This window comes from Miscanthus floridulus, chromosome 3, assembly GCF_019320115.1.
Source record: "Miscanthus floridulus cultivar M001 chromosome 3, ASM1932011v1, whole genome shotgun sequence".
NCBI classification, from domain to species: Eukaryota; Viridiplantae; Streptophyta; class Magnoliopsida; order Poales; family Poaceae; genus Miscanthus; species Miscanthus floridulus.
In genome coordinates, this window is record NC_089582.1 from 128,952,877 (window position 1) to 128,973,256 (window position 20,380).

The 20,380-nt window shown below is 44.4% G+C and overlaps 2 protein-coding genes and 1 pseudogene across 2 annotated transcripts; 2 read left to right on the top strand and 1 right to left on the bottom strand.

The window, feature by feature from the left end:
- The first annotated feature begins 896 nt into the window (after positions 1-896).
- On the top strand, positions 897-2,135 carry LOC136542425 (probable histone H2A.1). Its single transcript, XM_066534849.1, has 2 exons — positions 897-1,169; positions 1,661-2,135. The coding sequence occupies exons 1-2, from the start codon at positions 981-983 to the stop codon at positions 1,874-1,876; spliced, it is 405 nt and encodes a 134-aa protein (XP_066390946.1). The 5' UTR covers positions 897-980; the 3' UTR covers positions 1,877-2,135.
- A 9,747-nt stretch (positions 2,136-11,882) lies between these two features.
- On the top strand, positions 11,883-12,883 carry LOC136542427 (probable histone H2A.2). The gene is made up of 2 exons (XM_066534850.1): positions 11,883-12,186; positions 12,418-12,883. The coding sequence occupies exons 1-2, from the start codon at positions 11,998-12,000 to the stop codon at positions 12,634-12,636; spliced, it is 408 nt and encodes a 135-aa protein (XP_066390947.1). The 5' UTR covers positions 11,883-11,997; the 3' UTR covers positions 12,637-12,883.
- Positions 12,884-13,569: 686 nt separating this feature from the next.
- LOC136542426 (formin-like protein 11) lies at positions 13,570-19,133 on the bottom strand (annotated as a pseudogene).
- Between the last annotated feature and the right edge of the window lie 1,247 nt (positions 19,134-20,380).

Consider the following 20,380-nt stretch of genomic DNA (forward strand, 5'->3'; position numbering starts at 1 on the left):
TTCTAGAAAAGGTAGCTCTTTTGTGTGACAATAAGAGCGCGGTTAAACTTGCTAATAACCCAGTTCAACACTTTCACACCAATCACATAGATATCCATCATCATTTTTTAGACATCATGTTGTTAAAAATGATATATCACTAGATGGTATAAGGATCGAGGATCAATTAGCGGATATCTTCACAAAACCTTTGGATGAGGCTATGTTTTATCTTATGAAGAATGAGCTCAATATGCTTGACGACCTAAGTAACTTCACTAAAAATTGAATTTCTGTTATCTCTTGCATTGCATTGTAACATAAAATATGTTTAATTTTTTTAGTAATACACTTAGGACTTATTTAACATGGTTAAGATAACTGTCATAAAACGTGTGAAAAAGTTTAACCTTAGATCAAACTTAACAAGCAACTAGATTTACTTTTAAATATTGCATTACATATGCATGTGTGTACTTTATCATTTCTTTTCGATTATTTTTTAAACATCCACTGTGTTCGTCAGGTAGAGCATCGGAAGCTCCGGTATTCCTATTGTGTGGCTTGAGGAATGTCTGGATGAATGAGCACACGGAGTCAAAACGCTAGACACTGACTAACGGTCCCACACGAGTGACACGTCACCGATCCGGCGATTTCCGCCTTGCGCGCGCGTTTGCCGACGCGGAACCGCCCAAACGAAACGAAAGCCCTCGCGCGCCACGCCACCTCCACCGCCTCGCGCCGGTTCCGGATCGCGGACCAACGACCCGTGCCCACACCACGCATCTGCCGTCCGCCCGAACGCATCCGACGGCTCCCCACCCACGATCCGCGTGATCGACTCCCATTGGCTGTCGCCGCGGCCCCGCGCCCCTATATATTCTCGCCCTCGCACCGGACCACCTCTTATCTCCCGCGACCCGCCAACAGCAGCCTCCCGGTTCAATCAATCCTCCAGCGCAAGCCGTCTCGTCGTCGTCGTCGGGTAGTGAGAAGGGATGGCGGGCCGTGGCAAGGCGATCGGCGCTGGCGCCGCGAAGAAGGCGACGTCGAGGAGCTCCAAGGCCGGGCTCCAGTTCCCCGTCGGCAGGATCGCCAGGTTCCTCAAGGCCGGCAAGTACGCCGAGCGCGTCGGCGCCGGTGCCCCCGTCTACCTCGCCGCCGTCCTCGAGTACCTCGCCGCTGAGGTTCGTGCCCCGCCTCGTTGTCCTCTCCCCTTCTGTTCGCGCTTTGCTTCGGGTCCCTGTCAATGCCCTCTCGATCTGGTAGTTCCGCCGTGGACGATTGTTCCTAGATCTGAATCGAGTCGTCTCCTGGATTAGTTGCATTGTAATTTGAAAATGCTTAGGACCCTTCCTCTCTCGATTAATTGGTCGAAAAGTACCTCTTTGGATTCTGTAATTTATCAACTAGTAAATGTTAACATGAACTCCTGTAGAAATCAGAAATCTGAGGTGAATGGCAATTGAATCGACTCGTCTGCTCTACTAGTTGCCCTGTAATTTGAAATAGGCTCGGACAATTCCTCCCTCGATTAATTGCTCAGGACAAATAATTGCAATTTTGAACATTAACTGTTAGTAGAAATCTGAGTCAAATGCATCTCTAGTCGAATGATTCTAGCATTCTGTGTTGCTTCTGCTAACCCGTATGTTCGTTCTCTCCGGTGCATCAACAGGTCCTGGAGCTTGCAGGGAACGCCGCGAGGGACAACAAGAAGACCCGCATCGTGCCGCGCCACATCCAGCTTGCCGTGCGCAACGATGAGGAACTGACCAAGCTGCTGGGTGGTGCCACCATCGCGAGCGGCGGCGTGATGCCCAACATCCACCAGCACCTGCTCCCCAAGAAGGCTGCCTCGTCCAAGGCCACTGTCGACGACGACGACAACTGAGGCTGCCCGCCGCAGAAGAGATTCGACCACCGTCTGTCTTGTTCCGTAGGATTAGCAGGCTGTAGTCTTTTGATTTCTTGGAGAGCTCGATATGCTGGGGATGGGAAGTAGGGGGTGGTCACAATAGTTTCTTGGTTGGTTCCCTAGGTTCTTTGCAATGGGATGTGAATACGGCTAAGTTTTTGGGTTGTGAAACTCAGGGATGTACGCCAGATAATTTAATCGTTGAAGAAATGGATGGAGGTTAAAGTTTGAACAATCCTTTGTGTTGTCTGATCTAGGTGTCTTATTTGCATTCCTATTCAGAACTCTTCTGTTTACAGCTGCAGCGGCTGTAGCTGTATCAGTTGTTCATACAGTAGTCAGAGCAGTTGTGCTATCTGCAACGTGCTGCTGATCTTCAAGCCGATTTTTTGCTGTATCACAGTGCTACATTTGTTTTCTTCTGAGGCGGCAAGCTCGATGTGATTGTGATGTTTTCACCGATAAATGAAACCCATTGTTTTTTCCTCTTCTAAAGTTTTCTTATCATATCAGATATTCTATATATACATATAACATTAAATATAGATTAAAAAATAATTAATTATATAAATTATGACTAATTTGCGAGACGCATTTTTCGAACGTGGGTTATGTGACAATGTGGTGTTATAGTAAAGTTATAATAAATATTTATTGATGACGAATTAATTAGATATAATAAATTTATCTCGCGAAATATCGAGAACTTTTATAATTTATTATATTGTAATTCTATAAATTTTTGGTACCGTGTTTATCAATACCTCTATATCTATATCTAGGGGTTGTTTGGTTGTTACAGGAAAATTTTAGTCCTTGTCCCATTGGATGTTTGACACATGCATGAAGTATTAAATATAAACAAAAAAATAACTAATTGCACAAATTGTGGCTAATTTACGAGATGAATTTTTAAACCTAATTAGTCCATGATTTGATAATGTTGTGCTACAGTAAATATGTGCTAATGATGGATTAATTAGGCTTAATAAATTTATCTCGTAAATTAGCCTCAATCTGTGTAATTAGTTTTATAATTAACTCATATTTAATTTTCCTAAATAGCATCCGAACGTCTGATGTGACATGGATTAAAATTTAGTCCCGAAAACCAAACACCCCCTTATACCTAATACTAAACAAGTAAAATTTCTGCACAACTTTATTTTTTCGTCCAACAATAATCGTAAAGTGTCTCGGTCTCGGCCATATGGAACCTTCAGGAAAAAAAAAAATACGGCCCCATTCCGACGGTCCCTCCATATTGCAATAGGAAATCGAACCGTGCATGCCCACATGCAAATCCGAGACCGAATCATGCAAACATGCGAATCTCCTTCCATACCCACACGTCACGCAATGGAAAGACTTGATGTTGGGCCTGTTTAGTTGCACCAATTTTTCAAGATTTTTCATCACATCAAATCTTTAAATGCATACATGAAACATTAAATATAAATAAAAAGTAAAACTAATTATACAGTTTAGACGAAATCCACGAGACAAATCTTTTAAGCCTAATTAGATTATAATTAGATAATAATTATCAAATAACAACGAAAATGCTACAATAACGTTTTGCTAAAAATTTTGACATCCAAAGTGGCCCTTGGTAAAGGCCGCCATCCCCTTAGCCACGTTGCCAAAAGACCCAAAGACGGATGTTCCTGGGCTTCACGTCGGATGCAAACTCGTCGGCATACGGTGATAACCACAACACATTGGATCGTCAAGAGGATGAAGCTAGCAACTGCCTTGCAGCTAAGGGCGCGTTTAGTCCACGAAAATTTTTGGATTTGGCTACTATAGCATTTTTGTTTGTATTTGGTAATTAGTGTCTAATTATGGACTAATTAGGATCGAAAGTTTCGTCTCGTGATTTCTCACCTAACTGTGTAATTAGTTTTTTTTTCATCTACATTTAATACTCTATACATGTGTCATAAGATTCGATGTGACATATGTGATATTTTAGGATGAAAATTTTAAAGAACTAAACATGCCCTAAGCTCCGGAGATCCGCAACGTGGCTCTGGAGCTAGGCGACGGCTCGATGCTGGGTGGCTGCGCGACGCGGCGCTGGGGCCGGACATCGGCGGCGGCGGCGTGGTGCTGGGGTCGGGAGCCGGCGGCGGAGCAACGCTGGTTTCATCGTGTGATGGAGCCATGTCCATATGGGCCTGCAATCTGGATGGGAGACTACAAGTAAAACGGGCCTGCAAGACATATCCTAATGCAACTATTAATTCAATTGGACCTACAACCCAAACACGCATTCATGACAAATCTATTATTGTTAATGCTCTACATACAATCTAAGATTATAGTAGTTAATTAACTAAATAAATATCTCGAGACTATGATGCACGATTTATAGATACGTTCCATGTATGTAGTTCCAATTTTTTAAGAATCAAGTTCCACTCTTTGAACTAACCATTCCAAAGAGGTACATCCTCTTGCAAATCGAGGACTTAAAATTATCAATCCACCTTACACGTATCCTGTTCCCCGTACCCTTCCTACTGGGAACTTCGGGACAATGGTCCGGCCTCGCGTGCCTCCGTCACCGCACTAGCATCTTCATCACGCGGCCGCTCATCAACATGCAGCCTGCTGGTGAGGCCCGACACGCGTAGCATCATCAGAGCCAGCGTGTGCTCTGCAAAGACGAATAATTAAATGTAACTAATATGTCATGAGCATTAAATTACTTTGATGAAAAAAGAGAAGTTGTATACTATTGAGATACTAAATTCGAGTATATGTTGTTGATGATACAACCTACTTAATAGGGAAAAAAGAATCTTAAATCCTGAGCCAATCCTTGGCCGATCTACATTTGGTACTGAATCTCCACTTCTTCATAACAATTGTTGATTTTTTTGGGTTTCTATTTTCTTCGGTTACAAAGATTACGTGTTTGGTACTCTCGTTGCAACACACATACATTTTTGCTAGTAGTTAAAAGGTAGTCAACTTTTCGCACCGGACACCATACCAATATGCAACATACTGTATCATGCACTCCCCATTTTAGTTTTTCTTGATATACTGTTTTTTCTATATGTATGTAGACATATTGCATATTTTAATGCATAACAAAAAAACTTCATATCTAGAAAAACCCGAAATGTGTTATATGCAATTTGGAATGGATGGAATATTTATGAATTTAAGGATCAATGTGACAGAACCGCCTAATCTAATGCATCTCAGGAGTACTTGCCTTCTATTAGACACTAAGTTCCCAAGAGATGACACTAAACTACGTAGTTCCGTCGAGCACACCCCAAGAGAGAACTCGAAAATCCATATTTTTCCATCAGGATCATAAATGAGAGAATAAATCTTATAACATTCTTAAGTCATTTCTTACATCACTTTATTACAGTAATAAAATATTACCTCAATTGATTATAACAGCGAAATATAACAATGTTATCAGAGTTACAGAGCAAACAAGATTAATTTAATGACATGGTGGAGCATTAACATAGTGGATATTTTCATACAAGAGATGCTAGCAGATTTTATATCTTTTCTTATAAAAACCTTTAGTGAGGGTTATAAATAAACACTACGGTCGTAGCGTAAAAAGAACCCTCTCTGAACCAACCAGGAGGTTTCCACACACAAGAGTCAGCTCTAAGTATCCTCCAATCACCTGCAACAAGGGAATAAAACCCTGAGTATTCGATTGTACTCAGCAAGACTTACCCGACAAGAGGAAAATAAAAAACTCCAAGGATATGTAAGGCTATCTGGCTTGTGGGTCATTGCATCTGCAGAAGCATTACTAAACATGCGTCCTTATATTTAATTTCATTAACAGTCATCATTAGTTCATTAACTAACCATTCTATGTAAGCACCTATGCTACTTTCAAGCAGGTGGTAAGCAATCAGAACCATTTTATTACCTTTCAAGTTCTAGTTCTTACTACGGTGTTAGACCATAGCCAAGTCATACTGTCTCATGGAAACGACGATTCATGAACCAATGTATCCCAGCTGGGTACCTCAAAACAAACACCCTGTTTGTACCCCTGGCATAAACAAGACCAACCCATTTCACTTCTGTCACGGGGTCCAGGTCCTCGTCCAAACTTAGACTTCAAGCCCCCACACTTGAGATCCGGTCTCAGTATGGTGCTTAGACGTCCACCTTTTCCCGCCTCTCATTAGTCGGTCCGAAAAGAGCAGAAACCCACGACAAGAGCGTAACGAGCCTTCCCGCTCCCATAAGTATGTGCTCAGGATAATAAGTCTATGACCTGACTACCATCCACAGGAACAGACGGTCATCAATCGACATAGGCAGAACAACTGCAATCTGAGCCTCACTCGAATGCCTAACCAAGTCCATATCCAAAGTACCATTTTCGCCTGGTCTCTAATTGTGATTCATATATATTTCATGTGACAATAATATAATAACAATAATAATATCTTTTCTATCTCTCGCGAGTGACAGGTAATCACTCGACTTCTATCGGATCCTATAGCATAGCAATCTACGTGATCCTAACATACTAGTAGGACTCATAGGATATATATATATATATAAGTGACAGGTAATCACTCGACTTCTATTAGATCCTATAGCATAGCAATCTACATGATCCTAACATACTAGAAGGACTCATATGATATATATATATATGCAAGTAGTTTTCATTCAACTCCTTAAAACTTAATGCACAAGCATAAGATAAAGTACAGAATAAGAGGGGTTATGCACCGGGGCTTGCCAGGGTAAGATATAACCAAAAGTTAACATTCCATCATAGCGACATGATCATCAAGGCATCATCTTTTCTGCTACTTCAGTCGACTCCATGATCCATCGTTGTTCCTATTATGATATACGTGGATACAACGCAGAGACGTAAATAATCAATGGAAACCGAAACTCTTAGAAATACAATTACGCCTCGCAAGCTAACGAGATAGCTCTAATAACTAACGTGCTAGGCACCGTATCCACGTCACCAAGTAATGCTTTGTCTCTAGAAAAATATTTTAGTTCTAAACATATATTTTCGAACTAGGGCTTATTTAGCTACCTTAGCAAACTGATTATTATGGAGCTACAAAAATTATAGTGAGAACCTAATAATGTGAGGAATTTACTGTAAAAGTTTTAGACCACTATCACTAATTTATCACAACAATTCCTACAAGTTTATATCTTATAATATTAAGCATCTTAAATTAATTAGATAACTCCAGAACATATTATAAAACTATATGAACAAAATATACTAGCAGATAGATTATAATTTTAGGAACCTAACAAAATTAGTTTCATAATTTTTGAACATCTATATCATTTTATATTAATTATCAAAGTTCAGCTTAGAAATAAAAATGAAAAGTTATTTCTATTTTCCCCGAAAAAGATAACCGAATCTGGCCCAACGCGGCCCATGCGAGGCGCGGCCCGCGCACGGATGCAGCCCACGGCGAGGAGCCCGCATGCGCGCTGACATATTAACAAAAACGCCCCTGGACTCTGAACAAAACAACCCGTAGCCTGTTACTATTCCTACAGACAACACTTATGCAAAAAGATTCTTGCACTCTCTCCTCTTTACAACGGCATGGTCCCTGGCCTCCCCCGCGCGCTCCGGCGCGGTGAGCGGTGGCACTAGCGACAACACCGACCACCCGAGACCCATGATAACCTAGCTAAGAGGCCGAATCTCACCAAGGGGTCGACGTGAGGTGATGGACAGCGGTTGCACGAGCTAGGATGCCATAGAAGGACCTCTCCACAACGGCGGGCACCCTACGGCAATGGTGATGGTGTTCTGGTGAGCCGCAACAACAACAAGGCAGTAGGGGTAGCGGGTGAGAAATGACAACTCACCAGTGACCTAACTGAGGTGCTGGCTCGGCCGGAGATGACCCGAGCAAGTCTGGTCAAGTGCGCGCTGTGAGATGAATGGCGGACCGCAAAAGCACGGCCACGTCAACAGCGAGGAGGTGGCACTAGAGCTGCGACTAGCATGTGCACAACGCAAAGGGGCTCAAGGCGGAGCTTTTGGTGTAGCCAATTCGATGCGTGACTAAGTGGGGAGGACTGGCCATGGCGCGGGCGGTGATAGGTCTTAACGGCGTGGTGGCAGGGCGGAGCTCCAAAATTGAGGCTCGGCTGAACCGCAATCAAAGCGGGGTGGGGACGACTGGAAAGGGGACGTGAGGGCAGAGCGGTGGGCACAACGAATTAATGGAAGGCGTCCTCTCACGTCTAGGTGCTCTGGCGTGGCGCAGCGACGGTGGTAGCCGAGAGGCGGACAGGGAAGAAGCGAGCGGATGGAAGGTGGTGGGGACTTGGTCAGAGGCTCGGCATGCGCGTGCTTGGCAGGACACGATTGGCACGACCGGGGTGGCCCACAGCCAAGCGCTAGTGGATGGCCACACGCTCGCTGCCGACGTGGCCCGCGCGCCGTAGTGCCATAAATGGCAAGGCGACAGCGACACGGCCTCGTGCTCGCGGCATCAAAGCGGGCCAGCGACGCAGCGTTGTGTAGCGGCAGGTGATGCAGTGCGATGCAGCGGGCAGGCTCGAGCGCGATGTGATACGACAGCAGCAGCAGCGGCTGCGTCGCGACACGAGGTGGGTCGACGGCACGACATCGCGCGCGGTAGAGGCAGTGCCGCTCAGCCGAGCAAGCCACAACAATGGTGGCTCCTCGCAGTCGGGTTAGGGTGACTAGGCCAGCCAAGCGTGGCAGCACGCGTGCGCATGTAGAGCGCGCCAACGTCGTGACGGCGTGCCCCCGCGACCTGGTGACCGCGCCTAGCCCAGAGGGATAGACCGAGAACGTGTTGTGTATGGATGTTAAAGCAGCGACTACCACCAAATCATTGCCTCTAAATCAAAACCGACTTCACCACGATGAAACTGATACATAGGGCTGCTTAGTTGAGCTAAGACATCGCATCACCCTCTAACCCAATCTCTCTAGATAAATTGCTAAACTTAGCAATGTCTAGCTATACATAAGCTTGAAATTTTCTAAGGGCGTGTTCGGCTCGGCTTGGCTTGGCTTGTTTTAGCTTATTCTCTCTCACAGAACACTATTGAATCAGCCAAAACCAGCCGGAACAAACTAGTGCTCAGTACTTTTGTCTAACAGCCGAACACGCCCTAAGTTTTTTTGAGTTGAACTATATTTCAAATTACATTTCTAAGCTATTGAAAATATTTCTAAACAATATTATTTTTCAACAGCAAGTATTTCATTGTCATCTACAAAGTTTGCACTTCCAACTTTATTTAAGTATTACACACATGTTCTATAGTATTTTTACTTAATAAAATTTGGTTTTAAACCCTACTTGATATATATGAGCTATTGCATCAACATTGATTTAACATTTTTATATATTATGTTAGGCTACCAGAAATTTATCAACACCTTCTATCGCATGTGTTATTACACAAACACGATGCTCGTGACATAATTTAGTAGTTAGTTTAGGGCGTAACATCGAGTGTGTTACCATCAATAACTATGGGTATGATTGGTTGACCTCCAAATTTACATGGTGCAATTTAGGCCCCGTTCGGCTTATCTTATAATTTACACTATTCAGCTTATTTTTTCAGCCAGAACAGTGTATTTCTCTCACAACAATTCGGTCAGAACAATGTTTTTCAGCCAATTCAACCAAGTTTCAGTAAGCCAAACGGAGCCTTAGTTGCAAGCTCTTATGTAGGCTTGCATAGTGCTCAACAGGCCTATGCAACATTAGGTAGTACATTTTTTTCCATGCTAGACAATGCAGATTTATATAAGCCGATAAAAAAAACATATATTCACGTTCTCTACCTTTACTAAAAACATGAGACCTCTAATAGAACATATAAGGTGATTATATATGCAATAATATGTAAAGAAACAAACATAGTTTCATCAGACTTGGTTTGTCTATGCATGACAACTAAACATGGAGATCTAGGGCATACTTGGTTAACTTCCAAAATTTACCAAGCTAAGGATTTAGCAAGTCATGATTTTAGCTAGTATTTGATTAGCTACCAAAGCTTGCCAACTGCTCATATTTGCTTGCCAAATCTTTTTAATTTTTTTGCCTAACTTCGACAAGGCAAAATTTAGTTGTAAACCAAGCAAGCTCTTGTACATTATGGAAAAAGATAAGGGTCTGATTGGTTGGCTGCATGGCTCCTTCGCTAGCTAAGAGCAAGGCTAATAATACAGCCGGCTTACTGGCTGTAAGGTTTCTTGTAGCCTTCTCTCAGCCCACTCATATAGTAGTTAGCTCTTTACAGTTAATACATGGCCCACTTGTCTCTCTCACAAACTTTCTTGGTTCTTGTGCCTAAGCCGGCTGTAAGCTTACAGCCCGCTTCTTCTCTCTCTCCTCCCCTCTCTGCTCCACCTCAGCATTTAGTCGGCTTACAACCTACTATTATACTTGCTCTAACGTAGTGGAAGCTCAGTCTGTTTGGTTACTGTATAGAGCCAGGCTAGCACTCTCCTCGAAGCACTGCATCCCACTATTCGCCCCATTTTCCCGTATCCACCTGTGCAGGCCTGCATTTGCAGCCGCTCCGCACTGCAGTCTCGTTGCATCCGCTGTGCAACATCTCGCGGTTTCGGCTCGCGCAGGGGCGCGTGGCCTCACGAGCTGCGGCTGCTGGCCTCGCGGCCTCTCGAGCGGTGGCTGATGGCGTGCCCGAGTGGCAGCTGCTAGCCTCGCGGAGACGGCGGCGGCTTCGTCCTCACAGCGGCCGACGAGATCCAGTTACGGCATGTCCTCCCCCTCGCGGAGGCGCACGGCGACGCAGGCCCAGATCCAGTGACGGCTTTGACTGCAACCACCTCACCACCCGCCTGCGCTAGAAGGAGGGCCACACCGACGTCGTCGAGCTGCGGACCCTGCACGCCGGCGCCGGCAACTACGGATCCGGCGGGCCTCTCACGCGCCGCCGCCGCGTACGGGAACGGAAGGAGGGAGCAAGTCTGTCGTTCGAGTACAGTTACAGAGCTACCAACCGCCTCCGCCGCTGCTGCCGTACGCCGCTCCCGCTGCCATGCACTACTACAAGTACTATCCGGCCACTACCAACCCCAACGACTGCTCCATGCATACTAGTAGTTCTGTACTTCTGTTGCAGCTTCGTTTCATAGCGTAGGATGTCCTGCTCGTCTCCTCAAGTGGACCGGGACATGTTCGATGAATTGCCAAGCCTATTTTAGATGTGCAGTGCAACCAAACGTAAATTATTAAATGCAGCGTATCATTATGCATTCAACCAAACAAAGACACAAATAATGCAACGGAGTAATTCAACCCAACCAAACAAGAGCAAATTGCATTTGCTTGTGCAGGCATAGCCAATGCTGTATAACTCGTAATGCAATGCAAGTGTTGTGCGAGCAACCAATCAGACCCTAAGGTAACTGGTACCAGTGGAGTGAGTTGGACTATGCCTAATGTGCCAATTGTTACCGTAGAACTTGTAATTTGTTTTTCAATCTTTTGCAAACCTGAAAAATGCCAAGGCCGAAGGGCTCGTTCGGCTGATCAGTTTTTGACTGATTTTGGATGATTTCGAATAATTCAACAGTGTTCTGTGAATAAAAAGCTAAAACAAGTGAAAAGCTAAAACCAGCCGAGAGTGGAGCAGCCGACCGAGCTGGAAAACTTGTGCTTATGCAACTGGGACCAAGCGGGCCGATTTTGACGGGTAATAAGAAAAAAAAAAAGAGGCCCAAGACCCGGTGGTCCCCGTGGGGCCCACGATCCGGACGAAACGCTGTGGCGGCAAAACCAAAACCAACCCTTCACCGGACGGCACTCTTTGTCCAACTCCCATCGGACAGTCACGATCGATCCTCCACGGCAACCCCCACCTAGCCACGTCACCGATCCGCGCCCTCCCGCCCCATTGGCTGCCCGCACCTATATAATACAACCACCCACCGCTTCCCGTCCTTACGAACGCCGTCCTGTCATCCTGTGCGCTTTCGCTTTCTCCCGTCTTCCCAAGCCTTCGCTTCGCTTCTCGCTGCGGATTCCCTCTGCTCCTTCCTCGTCGATCCCCTAACGAGGGTAGCCATGGCCGGGAGAGGTAAGGCGATCGGCTCGGGCGCCGCTAAGAAGGCCATGTCCAGGAGCTCCAAGGCCGGGCTCCAGTTCCCCGTGGGAAGGATCGCCAGGTTCCTCAAGGCCGGCAAGTATGCCGAGAGGGTTGGCGCTGGCGCCCCCGTCTACCTCGCTGCCGTGCTCGAGTATCTCGCTGCTGAGGTAACAAGACTTCAATTTTGCGGCTATAGTCTTCGATTTGGTTTCGATGACTGGAAAATTTGGGTCCTGGGGTTTCTTTTACTTCTATATAATTGGTGGTTAATTGCCAAAATTACCTGGATTGAAGTAGAATAACTAGGGGATTTTGGCTGATTTAAGTTTCGGTGGTTGATTTGCTCGAACCATTGAGGATTTTGACTAATCGTTCGGATTCGCTCCCTGTTCGTGCAGGTTCTCGAGCTTGCCGGGAATGCGGCTCGTGACAACAAGAAGACCCGCATCGTGCCGCGCCACATCCAGCTCGCCGTCCGCAACGACGAGGAGCTCTCCCGCCTGCTGGGTACCGTGACCATCGCTAGCGGTGGTGTCATGCCCAACATCCATAACCTGCTGCTCCCCAAGAAGTCCGGTGGTGGCAGCGCCAAGGCCGCGGCTGGTGATGAGGACTAGATCCCCTAACCACGCCTTTCTTCCGGTGGTGGCACCTCTTATGGGTGCTGCCGTATCAACTTGTGCTTGTGAAGTAGTACGTTCTAGACTCGCCTTAGGTGTTGCGTTGTAGTTGGGGATGTGTGTTCCTGTGTACCACTGCTAAACTAGGTTACTCTTGTGCTTGCTAAGGATTAGTTCTGTATTTGTTGCTATAAACGGTGCATCCTTTGGATGACTGGTTGATGAAACCCGGTATTCCAATTTACATTTCGTGTTTGGATTGATTCAAAGTCTGGGTCAGTCCAGTTGAAAATTCTGAAATGTTGTGCTGTGCAGTTTTGAAATTTATTTCTGAGATTGGATTGGATCATTGGAAGAATATGGTGTCCTGCTATGCGGATTTGATGCACTGCAGCAAAGAGTTCATAATCTGAGTAGTGCTTTGACATGAAAAACGTGGACCGTGATCTTAAAGGAAGCTGTTGGATTGTTGCTTTTGTTCTTTTAGTTCTAAGTTTCAGTGGATCTAGTGCAAGTTTCATGATGCACAGTGAAGTTTTATGCGGGCAGTTCTGAATTTTTGCTCGAGATTATCCCAAGAATTTGAAACAGTGTTGTGCCCGGAGACATTGATAATTGACATCCAATTTGCGAAGAACGCTTGGTTATGATTATGGCCTGAGCTAACAAGGGCATATTTCCAGTCCTCTAGTCTCCTAGATGGATAAAGCCAACAACAAACTACTCTGAAGTTTTTCACCAAGAGATGGCTCTCAAGTTCCGTATTTCCGTTGAGAACAAGGCTAATCAGAGGATTATCACAGTTCTTGGCTTGAGTTTGCCGAGAACCATTCAGCTGCAGCAACAGCATAAATGATGGAACAAATTTCTTGTGACACTTTGTGTTGGTCTGTTTGCAAGGGTATTGTGAAATCACAAACAAAGCCATCGGATTCACAAGTCTGCGCTGCATTTCTCTGTGTTTGGTACAATGGTACATGTGTACAGTGAACAGAAGAACAGTATTTGTCAGACTACCTCTTGCATTTACACCGGCTCTAAACTAGATTCAGTTTTCTTCCATTTCCTTTGAATTGCCCATTTTCCTCCAGTCACCTTTCAGATAGATGCTGACTCGACCATGAGCATCCTTCTTGCTCGATGGGATAGAGTGCCAAACAACCCCCTTGGCCAAGAATGCCAGATCAGGTCTGATGATTTGCCATTACCAACAACAGTGTAAAGTCAAGCCAGGTGCCCAGGTTTCCCAATTTGATTGTCGATCAGTGAATGGCCAAAATAGCGTTGATTTATCATCCCCCCCATGAATTTTCATTTATTTTGTATCAGTGCACTATTGTTTGGAAGGGTCAATTCAGTGCACTTTGAAGGGGAAGACAACGGGTTTCTTGATTTGATATACAGCTAATCGTCTTCATCAGAGCTTGAGCTTGAACTATCTGCCCTTTGGTCTTGAATTGCTGGGAATAGGTTGCGCCTGGGATCATTGAAAGATGCTTGGGATGGCTGAGGGGTCTTTGTTTTCTTTGGAGCCACTTTTGATGCTTCTTTCACCTCTTTGCAAACCTTGCCCAGCATTGCAAGGAAATCTCGAACTACCACAAATAACCGCAGGCCCTCGTCCTTCCCTGTACTCCCATGGAAATAATCAACAGTGCCCCGGACCAAGGACCGTATTTTCTTCTCTTCCTCTAGCAACAAAGCAACATTCGTCTGAGACTGCTCTGCGAAATGCTTCAGCTTGTGGTGAAACCCACTGTCTTCATCCATACTTTTCATGCTCGTGTTAAGGAATTCTTTGGTTTTCACAAGCTTGTCGCCAAGGCTTGCTACTGACATTGTCAATTGATCTGCATCCAGGATTGCTGCCTTCCTGACATTTTGTAGCTCATCACCTAAATTGGATACAACTTTCAGCCCAAGTTGTTTGTAACCATCTTCAGTTTGCATATTATTACCGTCAGTATCATTGGCATACACACTGGATACACTGCAATCCTGCTTTTTTGCAGCCCTTGTAGCACAGATACCTTCAGAACGAATGATTTCTTGAACTACAAAATGCAAAAGTGTTGTCTTCCCATCAGTTCCTTTGACATCAGATAGCTTAAGGAGCGTGTCAAGTTTAAAAGCCTGAGCTCCTCCACGGAATGTGCCGTCATTCATCCGGTTTCCTGTTTTAAGGACCGCTTCAAGCAGCTTCAAGAAAAGTCGGCTGTTTTTAAGCTCTTGGCAAGCCACCTGATCAGGAAATGCCAAGAAAGCACCGATAAGAACATTGATCAATACAAAGAGTAGAGTTTGGAAGGAGCTTATGCAAGTTGTCTCAACTACATATTAGCTACAGGAAAAAAAATCAATATCCACTCCTACAGGTGTGCACAAATAGTGAGCAAAAGAATCAGTCTAAGAAAACAAAAATAAAATTAATACATCAGTGTCATATATAATGTATAAATTGAGAGGTTACAATGAATGTGTTATTACCTCTAAAGTAGCAAAAGAATGTTTCACATTTGAAGCTTCCTCTGGTAGATTCGACATGAAAAGTAATGCATCCAGGCGTTGGAAAATATATGGAATATCAATAATTGCTTTTAGGAATTGCTCTGCAGGACCAAGCTGAGACAGTTCCCCAGTGTACAGTCGAAGCCTAAGCTCCTCATCATTGCTTGGGGTCCACTTCAGTAGGGTGTCTATCAAGTCCGGTGGAAGTTCATTTCCTACAAATTAGCAAGGGCAGTGGGTGAAATAAAATACAGTGACGGGAAACAGTATATCTCAGAGGAACCATTTTGGTTGCATATGAAAAGATCGATGTTCGATATTTGGAAAATGCGTTAACACCTTAGCTCAGAAAAAAGAGATTAGTCTCTAATATTTATATTTAAGTTATGGAGGTGAGGTCAAATTAATATAGTCATGTAGCAACGTCACTATATCCAATATTACAAGAGAAGTTCTAAACCAGAAGATGGAGAAATTAAACATAATTGCAGCATAAGTGAATACTATTGCTTTTTTTTTTAAAAAAACTGTAGAATAAATATGCAGTTACAAGACTATATGCATTAAGAGACCTATGCATGTAAATGATCAGTAATGGCAGAAAACCGATTTTACCTTCCTTAACTGCACTACATACTTCCTCTGGTGAAACACTCAGAGCCCTTAATGATATCGCAAGGTTCTGTGCCTTCTTAGGGTCAAGTATCCTCACAAATTGAGGAACATCCTTAGATAATAAATCTTTCTTGTCATCACCGCCTGTTTTGTCCACAGAGTTATAACCAAAAAGGTTTTCCATCTTACCCTCATTAAACCTGCGGACCATTATAGGTAACTGGTGTGATCTTGCAACATTGAGCTAGCTGAGGTAAATAACTGTAAAGGCATCGATAAACTTACTGGAACGATCCAGACTTGAGGTGATCCCACACCATAGACTGATTAGCATTTGCTGTTACTTTATCCCAAAAGAAGGGCTTTAGCTTTGTTTTAGCTTCATGAGAATTTGCGCCATCATCCACCTTATTGCCTGATTTCTTCATAAGCGGTGGTGGACGTGTTTTCGATGAACCAGGCATTGCTGGTGGTGGTGGGCCGGTAGATTTTGGTGGCGGTGGAGGTGCAGCTTTTGGCTGTGGTGCGTCTTTTGGTGGAGGTGCAGCTTTTGGAGCAGATGGTGATGAGGGCTCTGGGTGAAGAACTGGAGTAGGTTTTGAATGTGGTGCAGGTGCTTGAGGAGTTGATGAGAGAGGAGCCTTCAGAGGTGCAGGTGCTTGAGGAGTTGACGAGGGAGGAGCCTTCTGAGGTGCAGGGGCTTGTGGAGTTGATGAGGGAGGAGCCTTCGGAGGTGCAGGGGCTGGAGGTGGCATAGCTGGTGGAGCTGTTGGTCTTGATCCTGGGACAGAACCAGTAGAAGCAGCCATTGGTTCAGCCAAACTGTTGTAGACTGCTGGGGTAACCTCAGTTTTAGAGATTTCAGATGAACTTAGTTTGACATTGCCATTTTGGCCAGCCTCTGACTTCAGCGGCAGTGCTCCCAGCTTGTTGATATCAATTGGGTTTCCTTGGGAAAACTTAAGAGAAGCAGCTACAAAATAAAGCATGTAAATCAATACTAGAAGACAATGGCACATTACTCCCTACATTTTTTACAAGGCTTTGACCAACAGTTACACCATCAATATTTCAATTATGTGATACAAAATTATAATCGTAAATATTTAGTACAAAACTAACAGCATCAATTTTGTTGTTGGCCAAAGGATTGTAATGAAACGAAATGGGCATCATAATTGCAAACAGTACACTGGAGAAAGGTGGGTGGGTGTATTTCATACCAGACAAATTACTCAGGTTCAGAATCAGAGGCGGTTTATTATCCCTTAGACCCTTACATCAGATGAAGAGGCCTGGTTTGCACGGCAAACACAGCAGCATAAGCAGAGAAGAGCTAACAACGCTATAGCAGACACAGCCAAACCAATGACAGCAATGGCTGGCATGCCACTGTTATCTTCCTTTTTGGCCACTATTTTTTCAGTTTGGGGCACCGTCTTTTCTTTGGGTGTTGTTTCTGACAGGATCTGGATTTTTGTCAGGTTTTGTTGAGGAAGGTTCCCCTAAAGAATGTGATGGATTTGATTTCACAGCTGCCGGTGGTGCAGGAGTTGCCGCTGCACCTGGAGATCCTTGAGCCACATCTCTTCTTAACATGGCAAAAAGCATTTTGATATAATCAATAGGCAAGTTTTTTGCACTCTCCTGAGCAGCAACGACAAGTGGATGCTTGCTTAAGCAGTTCAGCAAAGTGTTTTTAATTTCTGGAGACAGTGCTTTGCTGACATCTTCAGTTTCAGGAGAGCTGTCCTTAGTATCTTTTCCAGAGAGCGTACGGAGAATGTCAAATACGTGGTTGTAATTGAAATGTTTTCTAACGTCTTCAAGAGATCCCCTGTCTAGCCCGCATGAGGTCCATATATGCTCCACCTGTATGTAAAGTAAAATGTCACTATGTCAGTATATGCAAACTAAGCAGTACTAGATCTATTGATATAACAGGCAAGCAGTCCACAGAGTGACAGAAGTAGCACGAATTACCATAAAACACGACCCTTTAGAAACTAACAATATTTATACCTTTAAATTTCAGGTGGACAGTTTGTCCCATTGTAAATTATTCCGTCCATTTTCATTTTACAAGGCGTATTAGGATTTGGGAAAGTCTTTCAAGGAATGCTTTCACCATTAATTTATCTTGGAATCATTCTCAATTGCTAGAAAACCATGTGAAATATGAATCTAAGGATGTATCTTTCGTGCACTAAACATACATGTATTTTTACTAATTGATGGTCAAAGTTTATAAAGTTTATTTTAAAAAAGAAAACCTAATATGCCCTACATTATGAAATGGAGGGAACATTTATAAGTTAATCAAACATTAGTACAATAATTACTTATAATAATCACAATTTTGCTAAGAAACAACAGTCACAAAATATATATAGCATTATGAAACAAAAATACTGAAGCAGCATTCTGCTGAACCAATGCAGTGATGCACAATATTAGCACAGTAGCGCAAAAAATAAATGGTACGGTTCTTTTTATTGAAACTTCATCTTGTCGACAGTTAAAATCAAGGTGCTGCAGGTGTCCAAGGGCAAAAAACAAGAATCAGCAAAATCATGGACAGGTTTGAAAAAACCCATCAAACTTCGATGATCTGATAGTTCCTCTTTCAGGCACCATGGATGTCCTAGATAAGGAAATTGCACATACACATCTCTGTGACAAATTAATCCTAAGCTCATCTATATACTCCATAAAACATAGGTTCCATTGAGCAGCCTCGACACCCTCTGCATCCTACCAACAGGGCATCTGATGCATGCCTTGCTCTGAATTCTCATTCGTAACAGAATTAAAGAACTACTTTGTGCAGATCACTAAAGCGTGTCACCACTATGCCAACATGTCCACCAAAAATGTGCCACTGTCACGAGTAGAACTTAAACATGCGAACCTATAGAAGTCCAATAAATAAAACAAACAGAAATAAGCTTACCAAATCGTCTACTTCTTTGACAAGGGGCGGCGGTCAAGGCTGGCGGTGACAAGTTCTGTGCTGCAACGAGGAGCTGAACAGAGACGAGGCACAGGGCCAGGAGCCATGCGCTCCAATAGTGCCTCATCTTTTCTGTCTCCTACACTACTGCGACCATGTCAATGCAGCTGCCCTGGGAATCCAACAGCAATTCTTCTCCCCCCTCAGAAATTTCTCGGGATGGACATTGGACAACAATACAGAATTTTGCAACAGCCCCAGAATGCCACCTCCTTCGGGGAATACATGCGCGCAGACTGCGTGAAATTGGAGCACCAAGAGAGAGCTTATGCAACAGATACCACCTGGAGATGCTCGGAGAAATGCGCGAGCTCAGGCGAGGAAGCTCAGAAAGAATCACGAACGTGGGGTAATTTCGGGGGGGGGGGGGGGGGGGGGGGGGGGGGGGGGGGGGGGCAACCAAGCAAAGATCGGCACGCAAAGCTGCAATGCGCCCACGAAATCGAGCAAAACCAGCAATGCAGGGCCCCCTACCTTCGATTCCCAAATCCGTTAAGAAATTGAGCCGCAGAAATTGGGGGAAACAAAAATGCGGATAATCCAAGCCCAGGAGACCGCGCCAAAGTCCCCCCTAACCCAAAACAAAAAATTCTAGAAAAGTTGCAGCACCAAAACCGTGGCAAAACAAGGAATTTGGCGCGCGATCCGGCGCCACCGGGGACGTGGAGGCGATTTCTTTCGCTGCCTGCTCCCTCTTTTCTCGTGGCGTCTCTCCCCGAAACGGGGGAGGAAGAATGGAAGAGGGAGAGGGCGGTGGATCGCCCCCCTTGGAAAATGGGACGAGCTTTTGCTACTTATATAATCCATCCATTCATCCGCGATTTGGCGGATTAAGCAACCCATAATTGGCCCGTACGGTTTTAGCGTGACCACTGACCACTGCCCAGCCCAGTAATAACTGATTTCGGGAGCCAAATTCTGGCCCAGATTGCCGTGTGCCTTTTGGATTTTAGACGGCGGCAACCTGGGCCTCTGATAACACAGCTCTGTAACATCAATCCGTTGGTCCAAATCAGCCGGCTTCGACTGGACGGTCCTGTAACAGAACCGATTAAATTGTAAGAATGTAAGTATAAAAATAATCATCGAAGCGATCAAATTTCTGTACTTAAGCTCTAATAATCCCGGTAGTCTGGAAATCACGAAGAATTTCAACCAACTCTCGACATACAAACCAAGACCGTAGTAATTCAACACAACACATCATTCGTTACAACATTTCACAAGTAGCATTCGAATTACATCCATCAGAGTTCAAATAACATATTACAAACCAAGTTTGAGTGTGCGGAAGCAACATAGTTTAGTACAAAACACCATAGTTTTCAAATATATTGCCAAGTCTGAGTCATGTCTCACAAAAGCATCAACATATACGAAAACTAGTAGAGACCGCGCCCAACGGTCTAGTCTTTATCCCCAGCTGGGAGAAGGCAGTACTTGTAGCAACCAAAGTAGAACTGGTCATCTGCAACAGGTGGGAAATAAACCCTGAGTACGAAAAGGTACTCAGCTAGACTTACCCGTCAAACCAGAAATAAAAGACACCAAGGATCATGCAAGGCTTATGAGGTGGCTAGCTTGACACAGTTGCATAAAAGAGCT

What these genes read in the sequence shown, in the direction of transcription:
- LOC136542425 (XM_066534849.1), top strand. Translation starts at nt 981, where the DNA reads ATGGCGGGCCGTGGCAAGGCGATCGGCGCTGGCGCCGCGAAGAAGGCG. An exon ending in TCGAGTACCTCGCCGCTGAG is followed by an intron (nt 1,170 to 1,660) that starts GTTCGTGCCCCG and finishes GTGCATCAACAG; the next exon opens with GTCCTGGAGCTTGCAGGGAA.
- LOC136542427 (XM_066534850.1), top strand. Translation starts at nt 11,998, where the DNA reads ATGGCCGGGAGAGGTAAGGCGATCGGCTCGGGCGCCGCTAAGAAGGCC. An exon ending in TCGAGTATCTCGCTGCTGAG is followed by an intron (nt 12,187 to 12,417) that starts GTAACAAGACTT and finishes CTGTTCGTGCAG; the next exon opens with GTTCTCGAGCTTGCCGGGAA.